The 14,557-nt window shown below is 46.4% G+C and overlaps 1 protein-coding gene across 1 annotated transcript; it reads right to left on the bottom strand.

Annotated features, from left to right (window-relative positions):
• Positions 1-519: 519 nt before the first annotated feature.
• Positions 520-13,982, bottom strand: LOC6031951. Its single transcript, XM_001842576.2, has 10 exons — positions 13,107-13,982; positions 7,960-8,523; positions 7,723-7,898; positions 7,413-7,659; positions 6,811-7,352; positions 6,011-6,754; positions 5,769-5,949; positions 3,857-3,985; positions 2,965-3,664; positions 520-1,145 (listed from the first exon to the last, which is right to left on the bottom strand). Exons 1-10 carry the CDS (start codon positions 13,312-13,314, stop codon positions 1,058-1,060), a joined length of 3,579 nt encoding a protein of 1,192 aa, XP_001842628.2. The 5' UTR covers positions 13,315-13,982; the 3' UTR covers positions 520-1,057.
• Positions 13,983-14,557: the final 575 nt, after the last annotated feature.

The raw sequence follows: 14,557 nt of genomic DNA, 5'->3' as shown, positions 1-14,557 counted from the left end.
CAAATCAAAACAATACCGTCTACAATCACAAATTACTTCCCTGTCCCACATTGGCGCGCCCCTTTCTTTTAGCCGTCTCGATTCTGACCCGCGGCGGTCAAAGGCCACCAGCAAGGTCACACTTTGTCATCATGATGACGAAACCAAGCCAACGTGGAGGTAGGAAAATAGGACACTTGCAAGGAACCAGAGCTATACTGTCTTGATCAAGAATGATCTAACAGAACTACGGACGTAGTTAGTGACGCTGCTTCCAGGATGTTCCTCGCCTGAGCGTCAACTGAAGAGGTATCATCAGCATCATTCGCCCTTGGCTTGCAAACGTTAAACTAAACCTAAAAATGACAAAAAGTCAGAATCGACATGGGAGTATTATGCGTAGAACGGCAGTATAACCAGCCGAAGAATCTGGCTTGAGGGAGACTTTCAATAAACAATTGAAACAAGTTTCGTTTTCAATTTTACTTTTTCGTGTTTACTACATTAACCATTGTTTTATGTGGATTAATTCTCTGTATCTGTTTTTTTTTTTTTTTTTTTTTTTTGTTACATCATTTAGTGCAGCTTTTAATTCGAAAGAAACAACTCACTATTTTTCTTTCTTTTTCTTTCTCTCTCTCTCTATTGCTACAAAGATGGGAGGGGGAAGGACGACATGTCGTTCAACACTCGCTTCTAATGATGATGAAAAACATGCACACGCGCGCGTACACACACCAAACCATTTTGGTCTTCCTCTCTGGTTCATTCTCTTAGTACAGCAAACTAGTATAAATAGTAGTAATAGATTTGTATTTACACGCTCAAAAATATCTCAGATATTAGCAATGCATTGTTTGCTCTCCTTTCTTATAAGATGGTGCCCTCAATCTTGTAAAATTAGAGTTTGCGATTTTCTTTTTTCTTGTTTTCTGCAGATCTAGTCGAGTCCAAAGTCGTCGATGTCCTAAACTTATTTGTCAACAAATAATAATGGCCAGTGCAGAAAGTGCAACCGAAAAGAAACGGGTCCAGTCCGTTTCGTCCCAGAAAAAAAGTTCTTTTTTTATCCGCGCCATCACTTCTTGTTCAGCTGCTCTAAAGTGGGCGCAAACTGAGTGATTAGCTGGAGCACGTCTCCTCCGTTCCGAATGAACGAGTCTAACCTGGGAAGGGAGGAAGTGTGAGGGGGATTGAAAGGTAATCGAGCAATTGTAGAACGAAATCAAACATAAAGGTTTACTTCCTAATTCTACACCTTCTTGAGGACGACACTCTGCGCGCGTTATTTACACGTGTGGCGGCTATTTCACTAATTTTCACGAAAACATTTTCATTATTTTTCTGCTCTGCCCTTCGCTAACTATTTTCTTTTGGTTCTAAGTTTTCCGAAAACTGAAACTAAAGAAATAAACAACATTCATGCAATCTCTCATTCACTCTCTCAATCTTTTTCTCACAATTCTAATGACGGACTTGTGAAAATGAAACTAGACATGAATTATTCTAAGAAGAGGTTGATTTTTGAGCATGAGCATGAGAGATCACCCATGGTTGCCCCTCCGTTGCTGAACAGAACCGTAATATCCTTTCAGCACTACTGATTATAGGCTTCGACGATCTAGTGGTGTTTCTCTTATCAACAGCATGTATGAATGCGCTGAAAAGATAAAACACCATGATTGCTAAAGCTAGATCAGTTGCGAATAGGTAACAGTCATTGGCCACCAACGGCGCCCGCCATGTCAGTTTGTAGACCTCGATTTTAAGGGACGGGAATGTTAGTTAGCGCAGGTTGCTACTAGGGCAGCTGATTTACTCTGTGCTTACACCCCACGAGCGCCAGGAACCTGAAAACTTGTTAGTAGGATAGGGTGTTTGGTCAGGATTCATCATAGAAGATGATGATGCGACCCAAAATCATAGTGTTTGTTGAAAGGTGTTATATATTATTCTCAAGGCAAACAATCAGATGCTGCGGATGAGACATTTCCCGTTTATCGGTTGTTAAATTTTAAATGAAATGGTCTAGTCTTAGACAGCCGGCTGTGGAAAGATAGAACCAAAATCATTTGTAATTAAAAATGAAGGGATAAACAGTGTAATTTTTAACTTGAGATGATTTCACGAGTTTTAAATGATTGATGTTCAATGAGGTACTGATTAACGGTGCGAACGACGAGTTTCGATGTGTATCGAGCTGAAATGGTATGATAGGGTGTTGATAGGGTCAAATCAAACTGGCTAGCTGTTATCGGGACAGTCAAAGCCAGCCGCACCTTCACACGCACACACGCACGCCAAAAAAACGAAAAAAAAAAAAACGAAAAACACACCGACGGCGGACGCGAAAATTCTACGACCCTACGGAGAGGAATCGCAAATCTGACTGGCTCAACTGTCATCGGGACAGCCAAAGCCAGCCGCACCTTCACACGCACACACGCACGCCAAAAAAACGAAAAACACACCGACGGCGGACGCGAAAATTCTACGACCCTACGGAGAGGAATCGCAAATCTGACTGGCTCAACTGTCATCGGGACAGCCAAAGCCAGCCGCACCTTCACACGCACACACGCACGCCAAAAAAACGAAAAACACACCGACGGCGGACGCGAAAATTCTACGACCCTACGGAGAGGAATCGCAAATCTGACTGGCTCAACTGTCATCGGGACAGCCAAAGCCAGCCGCACCTTCACACGCACACACGCACGCCAAAAAAACGAAAAACACACCGACGGCGGACGCGAAAATTCTACGACCCTACGGAGAGGAATCGCAAATCTGACTCTATTCTAAGAAGAGGTTGATTTTTGTGTTTAAATTCTATTTGCAAACTCTCATAGAGTTTCGTTTTTCTCAAAACTTTAATATTAATCGTACAAATATATGCTTAATAAAAGTTAAATTTCTCATCCACACCTCGTGCTCGCACACACCACAAAGACATACAAACAAAAGAAAAAACAAACTATTTACCAATTGCCTCCCCTGTTGTTGTTGTTGTGATGGCCGCCTCCCCCTCGGAACTTGCCCCCACGGAAGTTACCTCGGCCACCACCCCCACGGAAGTAGGGCGAACCATGCCGCGGTCCACCACCACCACCGCCATCCCGTGGTCCTCCCTGCCACTGGTTGTTTCTAAAGTTGTTGTTGTTCCCCCGATTGCCGCCTCCGTTAAACGGCGACCCTCCAAAGCTTCCCGGCGGCGGTCCCCGGTTCGGCGAGTTGAACTGGTTGTTCCACACGTGCGGCGGCATGCCCGGCGGCGAACCCATGTTGGACAGCCCGGCCGCAAGACTCGGGAACTCACCAAAGTTGGCCAGATCCGTCAGGCTGGGAATGCCGGGCGTTCCTCCAAAGTTGTTCATCTGCGGTGGCATCGGCGGAGGCAGATCCCACTGGTTCCGTTGCTGTTGCTGCTGCTGTTGTGCTTGAAAGGCAAAGTGTGGTGGAAACCCGGCCGGATCCGGAAGCAACGGTGGCCGCTGGATCGGTTCCGCCATCAACGGTGGCGGCTGCTGGTGTTGCTGATTCGGTTGCGCCATTCCCATTTCCGCCTCGTCCGGAAACTCCGGCACCGGTTCGTCCGGATCTTCACCCTCGAACGGTTCGTACGGTTCCGCCGAGTCCTCGTAGATGTCACCGACGCCGCCGCCGCCGCCGCCCTCTTGAAGCTCTGAAAGAGAATCATTCGTCGTATCGTCTGAGCTTGTAGCACTGGGCTTGGCACCGAGGGCGTTGTTGCCGTTATCGGTTCGTTTGTGGGTAGAAGAAGAAGAAGAGGGCGAGGACGAGACCACCACCGAAGGTTTCGCGATCGAAGAAGATATCGTAGAAGTAGAAGGAGCCGGCTTGGTGCCACTCTTACCTGACGACGAATTGTGGGCGGCCGATGCGGCCAATTGGTCGAGTTCTAACGATTCCTCCGGTTCGGACAGGTCCATGTCGACGCTCTCGTTGTTGTCCGTCGGTTTCCTGTGCTCGTCCGAGGCATCGTCTGTGGAAGGAAAGGCATCAGATTTAATCATTTTAAGAAATAAGAATCATCCTGTCGACATGCCATCTCAGTAACGATGCCATGGGAAGAACTCATCTAAACATACTTTAATTATGTTATCATTCAACACATAGCCCTGAAATTTCGGCACGCTCTGGACAGATACAAATAAATTCTCGCTCACATAGAGCAACACCGATTTGACGATCAAGTTGTCGAATCGTGACTTGCCTTGCGAAAGCACCTCTGATACTCTTGATCCGGGTGGATATGTCAAGCTTGATGCTACTTTACATACTTTACCTTATCAGCAACAGGTATATCGACCCAACGCAGAACTAATTGAAGATTTCCAGCAGATTCCCATCCGGGTTCGCTGCTGAATATCGTTTTAGCCACCATTCTGACTGCATGTCTCGCCCACTTTACTCTAGCGTGTTTAATGATTTTCACGATGTAAGCGTGTTTGTAGTCTTGGTACACCTCGAAGTTGTTCCTGCATCACCGATCTCTTACTAGCTTGCCGCCGAAAATAGAACGCAGGATACTCTCTGATAAGTCTCCTCCAACGCTATGATACGCTTCAATCCATCCAACGTAACGAAAGCTCCGGATGTCTCGGAAGCCATTTGCACACTTGAGTTTGCTCCGTCGAACGTCGCACGAATCAGTCTGATTAGCTTCGCCAGAAAGCCGTGTTCTATAGCATAATCTTTATAGTTTGTTTCGGCTGACTAAACCGTACACCGCCTTGCAGTCGATAAATAAATGGTGTGCTTGCAGGTTGTACTCCCGTAACTTGTCGAGGATTTGTCGCAGGGTGAACATCTGATTCATTTTTATTAGGGCTAAGAGTAATTACACAGGATCTTGTGTGAGTCTTTACTCCTTCTTGTAGATTGGTGTGATGAGCCCGTCTAACCAGTCGGACGGAAGCTGCTCTTCGCAACAAAAACACCGGATGGTTTGGAGCAGCATCTCGATCATCCCCCATCACAAGGGAAGGTGTTGCCTTCTTTCTTACACCGTTGACAGTTGCATAATACCTCCGCTTACCGATTACGTTGTACTGTGTTTGAGCTTCGGCAAGTACTCTCTCGTCGTACTCCCGTTCTTTTCGGCGGTGGATTCGTTTCTCAGCGATTCGCAACTGGTCACAGTTTCGACGCGTACCCTTAATCAGCATACGTTTCCTGGCCTCGTTCTATTCGTCCGTTACTCGCCGGCACTCCGCTTCGAACCACCCGTTGGGTTTGCGTCCTCTGGTCGTGCTGATCACTTCGGTAGCCATCGTGATGTGTTGGCGATGGGGCCTACCGCAACGAATTCACGCTCTCCGGGCCATCGAACTTCCTGCATGGCGGCCACATGCATGTTCGGTTTGTGCAGCTCCTTCAGTATGCCGCCTAACCAAGGCTGCGAATACCTAGTCTAGGGTTGGGCTGCCACCCAGCTGCTGTTTTCTCTCGACACCGTAGCGGGAGCCATTCTCTCGTGGCCTAACGGTACCGTCACTAAGTAACCGATATTTGCCGACGGCTCTGTTGTTATCCAGCTGCAGCAGGTCCAACTTGCTCGTTGACGAACTGCTGCTACCTCGTCTTTGTCTATGAACCAGCGCTGTCTTCCGACTCAGGTCGTTCTACCTATCGCGGATTCAGCACCGTCCCTGCCTTATACTTGCCAACTCAGTCCACTAGTCAGTACATTCCATGTTCCAATTCGTGTCCATATTTTCATGCTAAGGGTCGTTCCATTTCTCCAGTCATTATCAAATACTCACCATGACTTGACGGCCGTTGTGGCTGCGCCGATGGCCCCCTTCTGGGCGTCGAAGCTGCCACGTTCGATAGTGACGACGTCAGCGACGGCGGTGACGGCGAGGGCGACAAATCGGTCTCCTGGTTGCTCATCAGCTGCGAGGGCGGTTTGCTCATGTCAAAGTTTTCCCGCTCAAAGTTTTGCTAGTTAAAAATGGAAATGAGTTCAATGTTTGAGGAAGACAAGGAGGGGACACCAACTTACCAGAAAATCGTCAATTTCGAGCAACGACGCCGGCGTCTGGAGCAGCTGCAGCGACTGTAACCCGCCGGGCACTTCGTCGCCACTCTTCGAATCTCCCCCGATTGAGCCCACCTCGCCAAAGTGCGAGTCCAGCGTCTTCTGCATCGACTGTATCCGCATGTCGAGATCCTTGGACTCGGAAGTGGCGTTCGTCGCTATGCTACTGTTGCTGTTACTGCACAACGTTGATGGTGCTGTCGTCGTCGTCGTTGGCACTGTTGTAGATGCTGCCGCCGGTGGAATTCCAAACCTCAGGTCAACATCGCCGGAGTTGGCCCAGTAGGAGCTGGAGCTCGCAGTGTTGACCACCGGTGAAACCGGAGCTGGCACTGGCGTTGGCTGCTTGGCGGAGGATTTTGAATCGCCTCCTTTGTGTCGATTTCCCGTTAGCAAGATGTCGTCTTCGTCGTCATCGTCCACGTTCTCCAGATCGTCGAGGGCGGATTTGTTCGAGAGCAACGGTCCGGGCGAACCGGTCAGCGAGATCAGGTTGCGGTGATCCACGTCCATCAGTCGGCCCTTTTCCTTCATGAAGGCCGGCGGAAGCTGCGCCATGTTGGGCAGCTGCCGGTGGTCGACGTCCTGCAGCGGACCGTCCTCGTTGACGCCGTCGATGTACTCGATCACGTTCGTATTGCGATCGCCTTTCCGCTCGTAGTGCGGTGGCGAAACGGGTGTGTCGAGCCCTTGGAAGCCGGACGAGTCCTGTCGGGGGAGAGGATGTTTAAAGAAGGTCGGAGATTGAAAGTGGTTGAACTTACGTGAGGTCCGTCCCAGGTCATCGACATGTCCCAGGTAGAGTTGTACTCGTCGGATCGATCCAGATTGACCGGCGGAGCCGGCGGAGGTAATAGCGGACCACGTCCTCCCGGCGGCGGTCCTCGTCCACCGGAATAATCCGATAGCATCGGTTGGTTGTACTGAGGACCTCCTCCGCCGTAGTTCCGGTTCATGCCCATGCCCGCTCCCGGGTGGTGATTGTTGGGTCGAGCACCCAACCCGGGCAGGCCATAGTCGGTTCCTCCTCCGACCACGTTGGAAGGTACGCCGTAGCTGTTGAGTCCGGCCGTGTAATCCGCGGGACCTCCTCCACCTCCGTAATCATCCATTGACGCGTTACTGCTGGGACCAAACCCTCCGGCGGAAGGTCGCTGGGGAGTGTTTGGCTGCTGCTGTTGAGCTGGGGGACGTCCTCCACTGAGCGGGTAGTTTCGCCCGGGGGTATCCGGAAAGAACGACTTCAGGAAGTCGTTCACCCCTTCAGATTCTTCCTTTCTCGAGTTGATCACCTGTATTGGTTGCACTGTAAAGATGAAAACATCGATCATAACTTCATTCTGCACACTTCCTTTCAATGTCTTACCCGTGCTGGAGGACGACTCGCGCCGGAAATCGCTAATGTCGAACGGCAGGTTGCCGTCCATGTAGCTGCTGTTCATCATCCCGTTCATGTTGAAGTAGCTCTGCTCGTCCGGCAGCTGCAGGTCCATGTCCGGCTCGGGCGAGGGCGCGTTTATGTCCGGCGACGGGATCGGACTCGGCAGCGTCGTCGTCAGCTCGTCCAGCTTTTTCTTCATACTTTTGAGCCGATTGCCAAAGTTACGGTAAGCCTGATATGAAAAGCATTCATCAGAAAAGCAACTCTAGAAATAAAAAGTCAAGAAAGATCTTACATTGGCCACCACCTTCACTTCCCCCCGTTGACTATGGTAAAAGGTTTCGGCTTGCTCCAGCAAACTGATCAACATCCGTCGCGACTTCAACTCCGTCTTCAAGCTGTGCACATAACTCTGGTAATGTACCAAGTTCTCCTCAATCTCACGCTCGATGTCCTCGACGCTCTTTCGATCTGCAAATCACAAAACCTTAAAACCTCAACCAACGCGCAACCCTCCCGCAACCCCCTTTACCTTTCCCCTTGATTGAGCTCTTGACCGCCTCCACGTCCACAAACGGCGTCTTGTTCAAGCTCTTGAACGTCGTGTCCGTATCGTTCTCGTTCTTGACGCACTCCTTGATGGTCGACACGAGCGACGCCGTCTGGAAGTCCTCAATGTCCAGGACGATCACGGCGGCAGCCGCGGCCACCGCCTGCTTGGTCTCCGCTAGCCGGGTCGGTCCGGTGGCCAGCGTTGCACCCGACGACGACGACGACGATGTCCCTGACGTTGAATTTCCTGTCCTTTCCGCCGATTCCTGACTCTTCTTAGCGGCGGCGGCAGCAGCACTGGACGAAGTGGTCGCGCTCAGCAGCCCGTTCAGATCGGCCAGGAACTCGTCGTTGTAGACCTCGCGCTGCTCCCAGATCTTGAAGATGCGCAGAATCTTGTGCTTCACCTTTTCGTCACGCACCAGCGTGGTCGCCTTCTGGAGGTACGTGCCCCAGCTGTCCACGTACTCGTAGTTTTTGCGCTTGCTGTACTGGATGACGTCGTTCGCCAGGTAGAACAGCGTGAGTCGGCTTTCCACTTTCACTGCGGAAGAAAGCAATCGAAATATGTTTAAAGATAGTATATTCAGAGAAAATGCATAGTAGTTCTCGCAAGTTTTTCGTAGTTTCGCGGTTTTCGCGATTTTTAAATTTATTTTTTTATTTGGATGAAACTTTGTCCTTGCATGTCCCTATGTCAAAAGAAGTAATTTTGCATCAATAGTTTTTTTCAATACAGGTCTCCATACCATGCCAATCAAATTCTTAATCTTAAGAAGGAATTTCTGATCGATTTAGTGTCTTCGGCAAAATACAAAATACAATTGTTGTCAAACGAACGGGGTCACGTTTTAATTTGACACCTTTTTACACGGAGTTCACACACGCTACCTGATAGATGATACCTGAAAATTAACGAAAGAGAAACCCCGTACAGTTGTCTTATCATGCTGCGAATCAAAACAATACCGTCTACAATCACACATTTCTTTCTTTTCGCACATTGGCGCGCCCCTTTCTTTTAGCCGATGACGGAACCAAGCCAACGTGAAGGTAAGCAAATTGGCTGATGCACGAAGTGACTTGTTTACCTTTTTTCGGCATTCTCCGCAAATGTCAAAAGGGCGGAAAATTGCGTGACGGTGGGGAAAAGAGTGTGGTTCTGAAATCTCAAAAATCGTTGGACGTAATATTTGAACAACTCCTACGAGGGTGTTCCTCACCCGGATGCCAACCGAAGAGGAATCATTAATCCTTAAAGTAGGCGAACGCAACAGCATCTAATTCAATCGCGCCTACAATGTTGACATATCAGCAATTTGACGTTCAATTGTAGCTCATAAAAAAATAACTCAATAGGAAGTGAGCAAGCAAGTTGCTATCACAACTTGTACAACATAAGTTGTTTAAATGGTAGAGTTAGGAGCGATTGGTAAACCTGCTAAAAAGTTCTATCTCTTTTTTCTGGTTTAAACTCAGATTGCTGAACAAGCAAAATCACTCGCGGTGTCTTCAGGGGAAGAGAATCTCCTTCCGACAGTTACCTCCAATAACTCCTAAAAAAGAGTGACAAGGGACCATCCATAAACCACGTGGACACTTTTGTGGAAATCTCGAACGACCACTCGAAAGACCAAAATCCGTGATAAAGCTGTCAGATCAAGACTGTCAGACAAAAGAGCAAAAAGTAAACAATCTTGGTCTTCGACTTAGGTGCACACAAACCAAGAAAAGAAAATTTGAAAAAGAATTTTATTTTTCCAATTCAATGACTGGTTTTGGACTGCAAAATTGAATGTACGCCAGGAAATGATTGAACAGTGCGGCGTCCTGTACACCGACAAATAAATAAGCAGTTGAAAGCCTTATTCTTCCACTTAACTTTTTGATCGCGTTTTCGGTTTACACCTGAACAATCTTTATTTAAAATTTACGCAGATTTGTGATTCACCTCGTTCCATCATTCCCTTGAAAAAACAGGGCTCGCAACCTGTTGTTGGCGTAAAAGAGCGCGTCAGACAGCTGGAGACTGACAGATGTCAATATATGTAGTAATTAGACTTTCCTTGAGGATTGTACAATTAATTTACTATTTCCTCCTTATGACGTAGTTCTGGTCTTCCACTATCCTCAACCAGTCTCCGTCATTGTAGTATACCAACCCTGTCCTGATGCTCCCTCCCTGATCTCCGACTTTGATCCTAACTACTGATTAAAAACTAACTTAATCCACCTATGTGGTTGATGCCTTCCTCACTTTATACCAACAATGTATAATATTGGTTTGGACACATATTTCAGCTATTTTGTTTAGGTCCAGAAAAATAAGTACACAGATATAATTTAAGTTGTCATAACTCGAGACAGGGTTGCCAGATTTTCAATTATGTGGACTCCTTGGAAAGGTCTCTCGATTACCTAACCAATGATGGGTCGGATGATGGATCCGGACATCTTTTACATGCATTTAAGTAAGATCCGGCTTCAAAAAAGTACATAAATATCACTTAAGTGGTCATATCTCGAGACAGGGTTGCCAGATCTTCGATGTTGTGGACTCCTTGGAAAGGTATCTTGATAACCTAATCAACGATGGGTCGGATGATTCATCCGGACATCGTTTACATGCATTTAAGTGAGATCCGGCTTCAAAAAAGTACATAAATATCACTTAAGTGGTCATAACTCAAGACAGGGTTGCCAGATCTTCAATGTTGTGGACTCGTTGGAAAGGTATCTTGATCAGAGCTGAAAATGTCAGAGGTCCTGACGCGAAAATCGGCGACGCATACACGATTTTTTCAGATCCATTCACTGAACCGCAAAACTGTGACATAAACAAACCCGACTCAGTCGTGAGTGCCCTAGCTCACTGAGCAGCTGCAATTCGAGGCAGTAGTCGACCAACGCTCATTCGACGTTGTACGCACACACTTAAAGAAACAAATTTTTACACAAAAAGTTGGTATTTATGCGTGGAAATGTTATTTTGAATATAAGTTATGGTTGTTTTAAGTGTTTTGCACAGTCTAGAACCATTCAATTGTTTAAAAATAGTTAAAATAGTGTTTAGAGAGGATTTTACGAGTCAGTCATACGACACGAATTGAGTGAGTGTAGCTCATTTTTTCAAGTCTCTCATTCTCCAGCAGCCGACCGGCACGAGTCAGGCGGCAGTGGTTGAACGGACACAGTAGGCTTACAGTCACATGCTACCAGTGAACTGACATTTTGGTTTGCTTCATGTGTACGCTGGGTTGGAAACATTTTGCAGGCCTGATCTTGATTACCTAACCAACGATGGGTCGGATGATGGTTCCGGACATCGTTTACATACATTTAAGTGAGATCCGGCTTCAAAAAAGTACATAAATATCACTTATGTGGTCATAACTCGAGACAGGGTTGCCAGATCTTCAATGTTGTGGACTCGTTGAAAAGGTATCTTGATTACCTAACCAACGATGGGTCGGATGATGGATCCGGACATCGTTTACATGCATTTAAGTGAGATCCGGCTTCAAAAAAGTACATAAATATCGCTTAAGTGGTCATAACTCGAGACAGGGTTGCCAGATCTTCAATGTTGTCGACTCGTTGGAAAGGTCTCTTGATTACCTAACCAACGATGGGTTGGATATGGATCCGGACATCGTTTACATGCATATAATTGAGATCCGGATATATGTGAAAACACATTTTTATACATAACTTTTGAACTACTTATCGAAACTTCAAACAATTCAATAGCGATGTATGGGACCCTAAACCAAGTCGAATGCAACTGGTTCGATCAAAATCGGTTCAGCCAGTGCTGAGAAAACTTGGCAAGATTTTTGAACACATACATACATACACACACACACATACACACACACAGACATTTATTCAGTTTTCGATTCTGAGTCGATATGTATATATGAAGGTGGGTATTAGAGCTTTTTATAAAAAGTTCATTTTAAGAGCAGGATTATAGCCTTACCTCAGTGAGGAAGGCAAAAGAAATCAAAGACGAGAAAAGGTCAATGCGGATGGAGAGCAAATCGAGCTCAGTATCCCTTCACAAAGACTGATAGTAAGTGTGAAAGAAAACCTTGAAAAATAAGAAGAAAAATGAAATGAAAATCTGTTAATGCGGATGTATCGATGAACCCTCACACGGACAGTAAAGAAACAGATGATAGGAAGAGCAAAAGAACAGAAAATCAGGAGAAAGAAAAGTCATTGCGGATGGAGAGCAAGTTGGTCTCTCCCCTCATAAAGACATCAATATAAAAAATATTCAATATTAAAAATAATGAGAATTCAACTATCAGTCATAAAACCAACAAAAAATCATTTTTAGCTTTTTACAAAATCCCATGTCATATTTTATGGACATTTATCTAATCTAATCTAATTTAATCTAACACAAAGCCAGCCAGTCCGATGAAAGCATGCTGGAAAGTTTTGTGTTTTGATTACGGCCCAAGCAATTTTCGTGTCAATATTAATAATTGCAGTGTATCTGACACCTTAAAATGTATAGCAAAATCAAAGCGGCCAGCCCTACTGTGTTGGGTTTACCGCAGAGATGATTCTGATAACGGATTACACAGAATCTACAGGAGAGGAAAAAGTACAGCCCCTAAACTGCCCTGTTGTGATTTTTTCAATCCAAGATGGAGGCCAAAATGGCGATGATCAAAACCTGAATTGAGAAAAATATAAAATAAGAGTCACGTTTTCTCAGAACTACAAGTGCTCAAAATGACCTTCTGAGCACGGTAATAGTATTTTATCCGCGGCACTTGGTATGGAAAAGGGTCACGAAACGTTGCAAGTAAGCAGCAGCGGTAGTGACAACAAGCCAGAGAATGACAAAAAGCCCCGAGAAAAAGCTCCCTCTTTTTGTTCTGTCGTTCGGCTGTTTCTAGATGCTTTTCTTTTGGAGGTGCGTACTGCGCTTCAACACATTTGTAATATTTTCTAATATGGATTTCTTAGTAAATGCCTATCTTTTAAACGACCAAACTTCATGAAAAATTGGTTGAAGGGTCATGTCGAGTCATTTTCATTTAAACTTGAACAGTAGTCGAAAATAAACGTTTTTTAATGTGAAAAAAGGGTTTTAGTGTATCGACTTACCCTGCTTCAGCACGTTCAGCCAGCTGTTGACGATCTTTTTGTGGTGCGCTCTCCGCTGGAGGCACCACGCCGACAGTTGCTGGATGCTGTCCTGGGTATCCTTGAGGTCCCGCAACCGCTGCTCGAAGCCGGGCACATCAAACTCTCCTGCGGCCGCGGCCCCAGCTCCTGCAGCAGTCGACACCGACAGTGTCGCCGTCTTGGACATGATTCTTCCGTCGGGGATATTTCTACCAGCTTTCTACCGGAAGTTTCAGACACATCATACGGTTATCACTGTGGATCGATGATTGAGTTGGTTCCGTTCAAAAAGTTTCCGCCCCAGGTTCTGGTTCAAGGCCACCCCAAAGCGGGAAACTTGCACAAGTTGACACCACCCCTTCTTCCTTCTCCTCCTCCTGTCAGGGACAGCAAAATGTAAACAGAACGGTCTCCAATGGTCACACTCCCAACAGCCACTCCCCTTTCACGGGGTCCGGATCGCCCAGATCCTGGCCCTTCCACCGACGGCTGCCACGGATGACACTGGCCACACACCACGTTGGTCCACCCGAAAATAGAGAGCCCCTCCGAAAGTAACGCGGCAAATTTGGGAAGAACACACACGCACACGAGCTTCTTCGCGACCGACGTCAAAGATGAAAACAAAAATGGTTTCACCCACTTTGGGACCGCTTTTCGCAAAGGATTTTCACTTCGATTTGCACCACCCGATGGACCGTACCCGGCGGAAGTGGTGCCGCACCGAATCAACCCGAAATTCGCGACAATTTGCACGATTTTCGCGAAAGATTTTTTGTGATTTGATGAGGCAAAAATCGGATTTGATGAAAATGCTACGACCAGCTGTCAAAACTCTCGTTAGTTGAGTGCAAAACTGCAGGAAAACGGAGATGGCGCGCGGGAGTAGAAATTCTTGCAGTGCGTTCAGAACCCTGGTGGCGGATTGTTGAGAGAGGGCGCGCGTGAACCGCGCGAAGATTGTGAGGCGCGAGCACGTGTTTAGAACGCTTTTGAAATTACGAAAAAAATCATGTTCAACGGCAAAAAACGACTAAAAATCATGTGTGATCACTTTTTTCATTTAAATGCAAAAAATAAATTTACTATGCAACTTTTTTTTTGATTGATCAACTATGGTCCCCTTGGAACGAGCTGTCAAGTAAGACCTGTCACGAAGGGCCACGAAGTTATTTTTTATTAATTGATTTAAAATTCCATTTTATATCCTCCCTCCACTGAAAAAAGGCACATCGTAATATCACATCCGGAGTTTTTTTTTTTTTTTTTTTTTGAAAATGTCCAATAAACCAAATTTCCAGTTTTTGTTTTTTGGGTGTTTTTGAAACCGCCTTGAGTCAGGGGTATTAAAAACACCCAAAAAGCAAAAAAATAAAATTTGGTTTATTGGACCTTTTTCAAAAAAAAAAAACTCCACACGGAGAATCAGC

This window comes from Culex quinquefasciatus, chromosome 2 (genome assembly GCF_015732765.1).
Source record: "Culex quinquefasciatus strain JHB chromosome 2, VPISU_Cqui_1.0_pri_paternal, whole genome shotgun sequence".
NCBI classification, from domain to species: Eukaryota; Metazoa; Arthropoda; class Insecta; order Diptera; family Culicidae; genus Culex; species Culex quinquefasciatus.
Note: the sequence above shows the minus strand (reverse complement) of the source record. Positions and strands in the feature narration are given on the sequence as shown.

Excerpts from the sequence above, each read along its gene's own strand:
- LOC6031951 (XM_001842576.2), bottom strand. The coding sequence starts at position 13,314 with ATGTCCAAGACGGCGACACTGTCGGTGTCGACTGCTGCAGGAGCTGGG. Across the intron at positions 6,755-6,810 it reads TGACCTGGGACGGACCTCAC|GACTCGTCCGGCTTCCAAGG; the intron begins GTAAGTTCAACC and ends CTCCCCCGACAG. Across the intron at positions 1,146-2,964 it reads AACAACAGGGGAGGCAATTG|GTTAGACTCGTTCATTCGGA; the intron begins GTAAATAGTTTG and ends CTCCCTTCCCAG.